Source organism: Colletes gigas, unplaced genomic scaffold (assembly GCF_013123115.1).
Source record: "Colletes gigas isolate AHSC1104 unplaced genomic scaffold, ASM1312311v1 Colletes_gigas_Sc00005, whole genome shotgun sequence".
NCBI lineage: Eukaryota > Metazoa > Arthropoda > Insecta > Hymenoptera > Colletidae > Colletes > Colletes gigas.
In genome coordinates, this window is record NW_025106634.1 from 3,607,134 (window position 1) to 3,619,336 (window position 12,203).

Below are 12,203 nucleotides of genomic sequence, written 5' to 3' on the forward strand. Positions count from 1 at the left end.
ATGGCGTTCTAAAAGGATCAGGGTTCCATGGTTTAATTTTAACCCCATACCAGGCCCTCCATTTTGACAAATATTTAAATACGCGATTTATAATCGATGCAGAATCATTTTCGAAGGTGGCTGATAACAAATCTGAACGCAGGATGTTCGAAAACAATATGGTCGACCCAATATGGCGTTCTAAAAGGATCGCGGTTCCATGGTTCAATTTTAACCCCATACTAGGCCCTCCATTTTGACAAATATTTAAATACGCGATTTATAATCGATGCAGAATCATTTTCGAAGGTGGCTGATAACAAATCTCAACGCAGGATGTTCGAAAACAATATGGTCGACCCAATATGGCGTTCTAAAAGGATCGCGGTTCCATGGTTCAATTTTAACCCCATACTAGGCCCTCCATTTTGACAAATATTTAAATACGCGATTTATAATCGATGCAGAATCATTTTCGAAGGTGGCTGATAACAAATCTGAACGCAGGATGTTCGAAAACAATATGGTCGACCCAATATGGCGTTCTAAAAGGATCGCGGTTCCATGGTTCAATTTTAACCCCATACTAGGCCCTCCATCTTGACAAATATTTAAATACGCGATTATATAATCGATGCAGAATCATTTTCGAAGGTGGCTGATATCAAATCTGAACGCAGAATGTTCGAAAACAATATGGCCGATACAATATGGCGTCCTAAAAGGATCAGGGTTCCATGGTTCAATTTTAACCTCATACCAGGCCCTCCATTTTGACAAATATTTAAATACGCGATTTATAATCGATGCAGAATCATTTTCGAAGGTGGCTGATAACAAATCTCAACGCAGAATGTTCGAAAACAATATGGCCGACCCAATATGGTGTCCTAAAAGGTTCAGGGTTCCATGGTTCAATTTTAACCTCACACCAGGCCCTCCATTTTGACAAATATTTAAATACGCGATTATATAATCGATGCAGAATCATTTTCGAAGGTGGCTGATATCAAATCTGAACGCAGAATGTTCGAAAACAATATGGTCGACCCAATATGGCGTTCTAAAAGGATCGCGGTTCCATGGTTCAATTTTAACCCCATACTAGGCCCTCCATCTTGACAAATATTTAAATACGCGATTATATAATCGATGCAGAATCATTTTCGAAGGTGGCTGATATCAAATCTGAACGCAGAATGTTCGAAAACAATATGGCCGATACAATATGGCGTTCTAAAAGGATCAGGGTTCCATGGTTTAATTTTAACCCCATACTAGGCCCTCCATTTTGACAAATATTTAAATACGCGATTTATAATCGATGCAGAATCATTTTCGAAGGTGGCTGATAACAAATCTGAACGCAGGATGTTCGAAAACAATATGGCCGACCCAATATGGTGTCCTAAAAGGATCAGGGTTCCATGGTTCAATTTTAACCTCATACCAGGCCCTCCATTTTGACAAATATTTAAATACGCGATTTATAATCGATGCAGAATCATTTTCGAAGGTGGCTGATAACAAATCTGAACGCAGAATGTTCGAAAACAATATGGCCGATACAATATGGCGTTCTAAAAGGATCAGGGTTCCATGGTTTAATTTTAACCCCATACTAGGCCCTCCATTTTGACAAATATTTAAATACATGATTTATAATCGAGTCAGAATTATTTTAAAAGCCAATATGGCGTCCTCGATAATGTTTACTTTCTCGACTCCGTCTTGTTCACCCGAACATTGAAAAGTTTACAAAGACGTCAGCCTCTACCCATCTCTTCCATATTGGCAGCTTGGAGAGCTTGTAATTTCTCAGGTACAGAACACAATGGCGTCTCGAGATTATTAATACCATATTTATAAGAAGTTCCAATTAACTTCCCGCTTCGTATCGCGGTAGATTCTTTGAAAAATAAATTAACCGTGTTTCGAAGAAAGCAATGGCGTCGATGTCCGATGCAACCAGTCGATGAACTTCCTAGAAAACTGCCATTTTGCCGTTCCGGGCGAGCGCCAGGCAGAATCGCATCTTTCATTCCGGCGACGCGACGAGGATTAATTCCTAGCGTGTTGGCGTCAATTTATTGCGAGATTAATCTCATGACGAAACTCATCGTAACAACTATGCATCGCGGTTGCAACGCTCGCGGTCTGTCTGTCATTATATCGGGAGATGCAATTCTCAGATACGACGTATCGAGTGCGAGGAGAGACTAGCCAGGCACGATCGACGATGCAACGCGAAACGTGCTCGAAAATGTCACGGAAACTTTCTAAAGGAGCCGGAAAAGGTGGCACGGTTCGACGACGACTATCTACGTATCCGTATCCGCTGCAATTAACCCAGACCTCTTTGAACCCCATTACAGTCTCCACTGACCCCAGCAATTAGACATTTTATTATACGTTTATTAGCAAGCTTAGAAATGACGAATTGAATAAAAATTTATTAACGGATACTTGAAAATTTTCAAAGATTTCCTGCAAACGTAAAACCTGACGAAGCGGTATCATAGTATGTACGTATTTACGGAAAAAACAAAAGGTTCAAGAATGATCGTGTTGAGCAGAGGCTCGATTAACTACTTGTCACTAGTCGCGTTATCTACGAACTGGATTTAATTATTTTGTTTTTCAAGGAGTTCCTCTCCTCGTTCCTCGTTCCTCGTAGCTCGTCCTTTCTCCGTCTCCGATCCTCCAGAAGGCATCCGTTACGCCGACTTTCACGAAAATGATGGCAGCAGTCTCTCCTCCGGCGTGGTAGCCGCAATAAAGAGATGAAATTCGAAGCCGGGCGATGACGATAATCGATCGTTGCCACGGGATTGAGCGATCGAAATCGCGCGCCTAATAATCGACGCCGCGAAAGGTATTTTAATGTAATATTAGGGTGTCCCGGGAAATGCCGAGCATTTCGAAACGTCAATTTATTAAATCACGACTGCGAACAGAAATAATTTCGAGGGTAATAGCCTGTGGTCTTTCCGCGTCGTTCGAAAGATCGTCCTCGAGGTGGATGTTCCAAGATAAAAATTTACTTTTCCTCGACTAATAGACATAATAGCGATTCGTTCACGATGAAGTGACTCGAGTTCTAATTTTTATTCGGATTAAATGTTTTCGACGAAACAAAATGGCCCACGGATACAAATTTCAGAGAGAACGTCTCCGTAGAACTCGCGGGCACGGTTTTTAAATCGTAACGAGAGTGCAACGGTTAATCAGGGGGGGATTATTAAAAAGGCAGAATGCTGGAACAGGTGGGCATCATCTCCTGCTTGGAATATTACTCGTTATATTACCACAGACGAGGTGTACGAGTAGACCTTACACCTATTCATTTTAAAATGAGGGTCAAATTAAAAATAATTTAATGTACTATGACATTTGTCATCTTAAAAATCGCAGAGGGCAAGAAGATTCTAATTTTAAGCAAAAGATACTAAGATAAAACAATATACCACGTATACAACCAGTCACTCATGTCGATTCGGACCTTTCGTTCTACGACATGGGGACTGGAGGAATAAAAATCATATGCAACTCACCGATTCCTACTGTTCGTCATCACTGGTCAGTAGTGGTCAGTACTAGTACCAGCACTGGTCAATAGAGGTCAGCACTGGTCAGTAGTGGTCACTAGTGGTCAGTAGTGGTCAGTAGTGGTCAGCACTAGCCACTAGTGGCCACCCCCGGTCAGTTCTGGTCAGTCCGGTTCACCAATGGCCAGAGATAGAAGCCCAAATTCCTCAGACCCGATCCGCTTTGAAATCCCAGTAGTACTGAACAAGTCTGTTATCAGTGCCTCTCCATATACCTCTTCCCAAGCTGAAAGAGTGGGGAGACGCAAAGACAAAGTTAACAGTCGATATCAATCTGGCCTACGGAAGAACTATTTCGGTTGGCCCTACCTCTTGGCCATTCCTGGACCTTCGATCTTGATGTCAGCCTCATTGTTGACCATCGATGACCATTACCTAACCATTGTTGACAAACACATAACGACCCATCAAAACCACCACGAAATCGAAGATTAAAGCCTTCTCACAAGGATTCCCTTAAAATTAATGCACGATCTCTTTAACATTCTGCTCCACTTCGAAGGAGTGTATCGCAAGACCAGGAAATAAAAGAAGCCAGCTTGTTACCCGAAACCGCCACTTTCGTTTTGCGCACAATGTACCGTTCCCTGAGAAATTTCCATTACGTTTTCATTAATCCAATAAAATAATAAGCCGACCGGGGGCCCGGCCGCGTCGATGCCCTTTATTTAGCGGCGCGTCGGTCCATGACAAAATATGCGTTTACGACGTGACGTTAATCGATCCGGAGCGGCGGCGATCGTCAATTAAAGCGAACCGAGGGAGTTTGTTAAAAAATTTCTGGCCCGCAACAGCTGCGGCGCCCTTGTGCCGGTGCATTGCATGTCGTAACTTGGAGCGATTTTGGCAGGTGACCGGTGAATATCGGCACCTGCTCGTCTCAACGAGACCTCGTCAATGCGGAAAGCGTAATTTATATGTCGTTGCTTCGAGTATCCTCTCTGGGAATAACTCCTTAAGGATTCCCCGTACGAATCGATCAACGAGATTTAAGACGACGCGAGAAGACACTCGCGAACGACAGTTTGCTCGAAAGAAAAATGATCGTTGCTCATCGATTTTATTCATTATTCGTCGAATAAAATATACGAATTATAAAATGAAACTATAGATAGATTGGGGTGTTTGTTTATTTACGTCTAGATATAAAGGGGGCCCCACGCAAATGGTAAAGTGTTTTTCCCCGTTGTTTCACCCTAGGTATCCGGAGTCGAGGCTAGCGAAATTATTTAACGGCAGCATCCCCATCGTTCTGGACTCCCTGAAGCAGCACTATTTCATCGACAGGGACGGCGGGATGTTCAGACACATACTAAACTTCATGAGGAACTCCCGTCTGCTCATACCGGACAACTTCGCCGATTTGGATCTGTTGCTGGAGGAAGCGCGGTACTTCGACATTGCACGTAAGAAGGATCCGTCGTTACTTTTTATTATACGATAATAATGAAACCTTGGTACGAAACACCCTGATCAACTGCAACCAAGTTGCTTCCGAAAATCTCGAGACCTGTTTCTGATCGGTATTAAAAATACCGCGTTTCGTTTTCGTCTTCCCGTGTTCCGTGCGATTAAGATTCTTTTTTTTAATGGCGAGTGATTAATATTACGAGAGCGGACGTACCGTTAAATGGAACAAAACGAAGGCATACAAATTCGCGAGAGCCAGGTATTAATTTAATCTCGTATGAAAATCTGAACGGTTGCTGGACACTGTACGGCCAGACGGACAACTTCCTTGGCTTCTGTAGCGAGGCGAAAGATCACGGTACAACGTCGATAAATCGTGTTATCTGAACGTCGGAATCTCTCCCCGGATCATTTTTCCTGCCATTAACCGGCAATACCGGCAGCGCGGAAAGTTCATATTATACCGTATTAAACAGCTGTAATCTTGATAACGAAGAATCACGACAAATATACGGGGCTCGCGAAATTCCGATACCACTTGTATCGCTCGATCGACAAAAGTCTGCTGACGATCTTTCTCAATTGATTTTTATATTCAAATTTGGGGGTCACGGGTTTGGTATCACCGTGCTAAATATCGAGCAATCACTCAGGATGAAAAACTCTATTTAGTGACCTAACAACAGCCCTACAGATTTGTGAGATTCCACTATAGCAACTGTTCGTAAATTGCTGTTCTTCAGAACTTTATATGTTAATAACTTATTACGAAGCCTCGACAAATTGATATTCTTGATTTTCGTCTCACTTTGGGTGGCTGAACACCCTCTATATACACTCCTCAACCGACTGATCCAATATCCCCCCAGCGTCTAAGGCAGGGTCCGCCAGGATGCCATCTCTCGTTAACAGGAGCCCCGCAAATCTGTAAAAAAAAAATAATACAAAACTGTTGAATTTTTTAAATAAATACAACAGAGTTTCGACCTAAGACATACTTAATTAAGGTATAATAGTTTTACAAGACAAGGAAATGCTGTTCTCAGTTTAACGGTTTCCTGCTAACTGGACTTGAGGTCCTCCTCAGGTGGTACTGACATTAGCAAGGGAGGGGACCCCACCATTGGATACAAATTTCCATTAAAAATATACTCTATGCTTCGATCTGTTGCAGCGATGTGCAGGCAGCTGGAGCAAATGAAGAAGGAACGTATCAAGAACGGCACGACGACGACGATGTCCTCCTCGTCGCCGAGCCCGCCGCCGTCCAATCAGCTGGGTAGCCGCGGCACGGGTTGCACGACGGTGCCCTGCAACCGGGACACGGACAAGATACGCAACAGCGACGGGAACTGTAGCTACGAGTGCGTCGCCCTTCACGTGAATCCGGATCTAGGCGAACGCGTGATGCTGTCCGGTGGGCGGGCGTTGCTCGACGAGGTGTTCCCGGAAACGACCCAGGTGGTGATCGACGCCAGATCGGGCGTCGTCTGGCACCAGCAGGACGACCGTCACGTGATCAGGTTCCCGTTGAACGGCTACTGCAAGCTGAGCTCCGTGCAGGCCATCACCAGGCTCCTGAACGCTGGATTCCGCGTGGTCGCCAGCCACGGGGGCGGCGTCGAGGAACGGTTCTCGGAGTACCTGTTCGTACGACAGTCCGTCAACACTTGACGGAGCACCGCGCACCAGCGCAAAACGAGCTCGAGGACGGTTCGTTGCATCCAACGCGACCGGGACCCCGAGTGAGTTGTCCAGGAGAAGACTCATCAAGACTGCGTCACGGACGATTATCCGATCGTTCTGACGGGCCACCACGGTGCAGACGCTCTCGAGGATCGTTCGCGAGATGTAACTGTACGCGTTCTGTTCCCCGGGTTGGAAAGATCGGTATTAAGGTGATAAAACCACTGTAAAAACCGAAAATAAAGCGTCTCTTTGCGATTTTTTTTTTTGATGCTTGGAAAAGTAAGAGGATAATAATATTCAAGGATGTTATTAACCATGTCGTTAAGTGTTAAAAAAAAAATATTTATTCATCAACGTCGTCATTTTGCAATATTTTTGAATAAATATTTTTTCTTGAACATTATGATGCTCTTACTTCTCCATCCATCAAAAAAATCGTAAAAAAACGCTTCATTTCAGGTTTTTACAGCGGCCTTACCCTTCGAGCGACGTCGAAAACAAATTAGCAAAGGAATCGTTACGCTCTCGCGATGGCTGACTAATTTCACGTTTCGTTTGGACATAGGAGTAACCCGTCCTCTCCGTGCCTCCTATTATAGAGAAGTCTTTCTTTTTTTTATTGTTTCGACGTAACCGTACCGGATAGGTTATAATTTTGCAATATTTTCGGAGCGCAATTGTGATAGCGGCCGGACGAAATCGTTGTTCGGATTGTACAGTAAGTTACGCGCGAATGGCGAGCGCAAACAGGCTGTTAGGAAGCGTTCAAGATCGACGGGAACCTAATTTATAAACCGATGCACGTAACACGGTCAAACTTCCCTTCGATCGAAGCTTACGTCGCGATCGAATGCCTAAACGGCACCGCGTACGGCGAGCATCGCGGCGCTGGAAATGTCCCGGAGTCTGTAATTTGAAATGAAAATTACCGTTAAAATTGATTCGGTGTTTCCGGGAACGTTGGTTTCGGGTAGCACAATCGTCGCAGTTACATATCATCGAACGGGTATCATTACGCACGCACGTGACCCACTTATGCTTAAGAACCTCGGGTGCGCCGGTCCTTACATTGCTCTTATTTAATAAGGTGTAACTATATGTATTTAAATGCCATACTAATTACAGTAAATACCGCGAATCAACGTGTATCTATATCTATATATATATTATATATATAAATATAAATATTCTATGTACTTGAATTGCCGACGCTCGGACGCGGAAACGCTCGACAAACGAAATAATTCGCGTTGATCTCATCGGCTGTCGACACGGTCTCTTCAGGGACGGGATTTATCAAAACAATTTCATTTCAGTTTTTACAAAATCTCGTTCTCTCTCTCTTTCGAATGTAAATTTTTGAAAGAGCGTCCCTGAAGAGATCGAACGCGCGTCTCCCGAGTCATCGAGACTGTTCCGGGTTATATTATGAATTGAAGAGAAGAATAGTTTCCGATCGACAGAACTCTTACTGCGATAAGTATCGTTTCGATTGATTTAATAAAATGTTTATTACTGGAAACCGTATCCCTCGTCGTCATTTACTTTCACAATAAAATGTTGTACATCGCCGTTTACATGAATATAGACGATTTCCACGGTGTCGCCGATTGGCTCGGAGAGCGAAAAATTTCTATTATTCGGTACTTCCCGGTGAAAGTTTGTCGACCGACGCCCGCGGCCGATTAACATTCAATTTTCTTTATTAACGGGCAAAGCGACGACGAATAAAGGCCACGGTCGAGCATTGTCCCGGAAACGTGCCAACCGGCTCGCGATACGAGAGGGAAAAAAAGACGGGGAGGCGTGTGTTTCCCGCGGGGCGGCCGCGGCTCGGTTAGGTCCGCGGAACAAAAATAAAATCCGCCGCGAAATGAAATCATTAGTCGGGACAATGCGGTTTCCGCGGCTCTCCGGGCATAAAAATTCGATAGGCTCTAAAACGGGTTACGCGGCATCTGCTTTCGACTCTTCCCACCGGCTGCGTCCAATCCTTTCGGTGCAACGAGTTTCGTAATATTTCCCGTATAATTGCGGGGGGGAGTTCGTTATCTCGCCGTAATAAATAGAAAAATCGTACGAGAAAAGTATCGTGTCAGATGTACGGCCCGTGTCTGAGCAGAGACTGTCCACGTTCTACTTCCCAAGTTTCTGTTTTTGACGCGGTCCAGTGTACGGAACAGAACATAAACTCTAAAGCGTTTTAACATTTTTCAAGGAAAAACAATTCTCGCGGCGCAAAAGGGTTAATAAATTTGTCGTAAAAACTGGGACGAGCTCAAAGTGCCTCTGTTTCGTCGCTCCCAAGATGCCGCGTAAACCTTCAGCCGACAATGGACCGTGGCATTAGATAAAAAGACAAACTAGCGTGCCGTCGACGGTGAAGAAGAGGAACGCAGAGGAAAGGGTGGAACGGCGGTCAGGGAAGGCGAAGCAGGAGAGAGAGCAAAAGAGCTCGGAACCGCGTTGATCACGTAACCGCGGGAATAAGGGATAAAGCGCACAAACGTCATTGCCTCGGGCCCCGTTTCCATGGTTACCGTGAACTCAATATCCGCGACGCCCGGGGGTAGCATGGGCCGCGGGCTGTCATCCCTCGAACCTGCCGAGCGGAGCGCCCGACGCTCCGTTTCGACCCTCTCCCTCCCCACACCCCCACGTTATATACATACATCTATCTCTATCTCTCACTATCTCTCTCTCTCTCTTGGTCCGTGCACTTTTCTACTTTTCCACCTTATTGTTTCCCGTCATATTCCTCGCGACTGCCTCGTGACCGTCTCATTCTTTCCGCGACCTCCCCCTGGGTTTCTCCGCCCGATAATTCTCTCCTCTTCTCTTTCGTAAGAGGGATCCCCCGAAACCTCTTCCTCGTCCCTCGTTCCCGGTGGTTCCTTCGTGGCTCTTCTCGCGACCACCCCCCTCCATCCCCTTGGGTTCTCGCGCTCACCACCGATTCCCCATCTTCGTCCACCCTTTTTCTGTCTGTTTCTCTTCGTCATCCTCCCCCCCTCTGGCTCGCTATTGGACATTTTACCCGCCGCCACTCGACGCGTTCTCCGTCTCTGTCGGAGCGCCGGGCTTGATTATATTCCATTTCTGGATCGCCCCGGGGCCGCCACGGTCCCGGGTCCTTCAATACACGACACCGGGCGAAGTAGCCTTTGGCGTCAAGGAAGACGGGCTTGAAATTTCGAGGATACCCCGGTTACGGCGGCGCTGCTATTGTCTAAGCGAGCACGCTCCACGGACGATATTTTTTTGCTGTCGACGTTCGGGGGATTTTTATGCTAAAACAGCCATTAAATTTCCATAAACGATCCTGGGATTTTCTTTCTCCCGCGCGATTTCTCTGCTCCATCGACGCCTCACCCTACGCCTGCTTTGTCCGTATCCAAGATGATCAATCCGATATTTCAGTGTTCGTAGAGAACAGGTTACTCTTTCGACGATTGGACCTAAAATTAAAAGCAATTTAGAACCCGTTCCAAGTTTTAATTCTTAATCCTGAGTCCCTTGTACGTTTCTCCTGCTTCGCGGAACAATCCAATATGGCGTCGCTGTTCTGGTGTAATTTTTCTGCTCGACGGATACTTACGAAAATTGTTTCTGTCGTCGTGAAATATTCGCCCCTGGGAAACAGCAACTAAAAAGAAAATAAATATAAATATAGCTCTTAAAATGGACGAACCTTCGTTGGAATTTCAGATTCCACAATTAGGTTTAGAAATTAAAATATGACTGTTGCGTGAGTGGATGGCCGCCATTTTATTTCCTTACATTTCGAGGAAACCTCCAACTTCTTGAAATCTTCTTTCGTTACAAAACGAATTTGTCGCCACGCTGATTCCCCCAAAAAACCTAAAACAGCATTAAAGTGTCAGTTATTGCAAATTAACGTTTCTAAAGGATCAATTGCATTTTATGTTCTTTTTTATTTCCAAATACCTCAGACAGATTGCTCGTAGCAGTTTAGGTGCTATAATCTAAAAAATAATTAAAATTTTCACACATTTTCAACGACCAAGACAACATGTTTATTTGCTCGAAATGCAAAATTTGAACTTTATTTTATTATTAAATTCGCGAATGAACTTTATTCTACTTTGTTCGCTTCTAATACGTAACTTCAACCCACAATGGCTTCCATGCACTACAGTAAACTGAATTATTACGATGCATGCTGCCTATCGCATTCTTTTATCTTTAATTTATTAATACGAATTTTTCGTACTACTGAACCACGGTTCGCGCGAATGAGCCAGTGAAGTCGCGTCCGTTGTCGGGATATTGAAGTATTTTCGATCCACTCGGTCTCTCGATAGTTAATCAAACATTCGGTTAACGACGTGTGTTGCATACTCGCGATTAAATTCGCATTAAACATGGTATCAGTCAATAAAACGTTCCGAGCCCTATTTTTTGACCCTCGTCAGAATTTTTATTGAGGTAAATGCAACAAAGAATAAAATTATTTCAACAACGAACTTAAAATTACGATAAAGTGTGATAAAGAAAAATTCAACGAGTCGTGGCTTACTTGCTAGATGCTTAAACCGTACGAAATATACACAGAAAATTGTTCACATGTTTCTGAAAGTGAGAAAATAATGATTGAATCACCAGTCATGTTTGTTTCTTTTTTTTTGTATTGTTTGCTCGAACTGATTAATTCCATAATATATTACTTTCTATTCAGATAGCTATATTGTTCCCAATAGTACTTAATTGCAGAGAAAAGAATGTAAATAATTCATACGTGGAATCGAATGATTGCTGTAATAGTTGATTGATCCAACATGATTTATGAGAAAAAATTATTTATTTTCACGATCTCGGTGACATTCTGATCTTGAAACATTTTTTTTTGCTGTCCAAGGTCGATTAAACTTTTATTTGATAACTTGAGCGATAGATAATTGCAAAGCAACGTGTCATTCGAGATAGCGAATGTAAATAATTTTCCTGCTTCAACTATAAGTAGCGGTCGAACGATTGCACGTGGAAACGCGTTGATTCGGCTCGAAAACTATAAAATAGTAACACAATAAAAGCATATATTGCAAATGTTTGTAGGAGCGCTATTATCTACTTTATAAATAATCGTTACATATAAATAATTGCACTGTACATGTTCGAATATTAACACGAACCATTGGAAACGTAAGACAGAAAACGATACAACAGGGAATAATGTTTACTCAGATTGTTACTTTCAGCATTTTCATCGTTTAATTTTGTAAATACACTAACAGCCCGACACTTTATAGACTTTATAGCTTCGCGGCGAAGATTATACCTAAATATCGAACTATAAAAGGAAACGAAACGAAAATTTGTCGCCATCGAAAGAAAAATAATGCACGTCGCAGGATAAACGCATTTTCTTTTTTTTTTCGAACAAAAAAGAACACAAAAAGCCTAAGAATAAAAAATTCGGGCTATTCTTTGGTGAATCTTAATCTTGTGTTTTATTACTTTTTTGTCGGTTACGGCTTATCCAATTACAATTTGTAA

General features: G+C 43.4%; 1 protein-coding gene across 1 annotated transcript in view; it reads left to right on the forward strand.

Annotated features, from left to right (window-relative positions):
• LOC122395224 (BTB/POZ domain-containing protein KCTD1) overlaps positions 1–6,671 on the forward strand; it is a 42,801-nt gene extending 36,130 nt beyond the window's left edge. The window contains exons 4-5 of the mRNA XM_043392645.1: positions 4,788–4,993; positions 6,172–6,671. Of these exons, the coding sequence (XP_043248580.1) occupies positions 4,788–4,993; positions 6,172–6,671 (706 nt within the window). The remainder of the gene's footprint in view (positions 1–4,787; positions 4,994–6,171) is intronic.
• Positions 6,672–12,203: the final 5,532 nt, after the last annotated feature.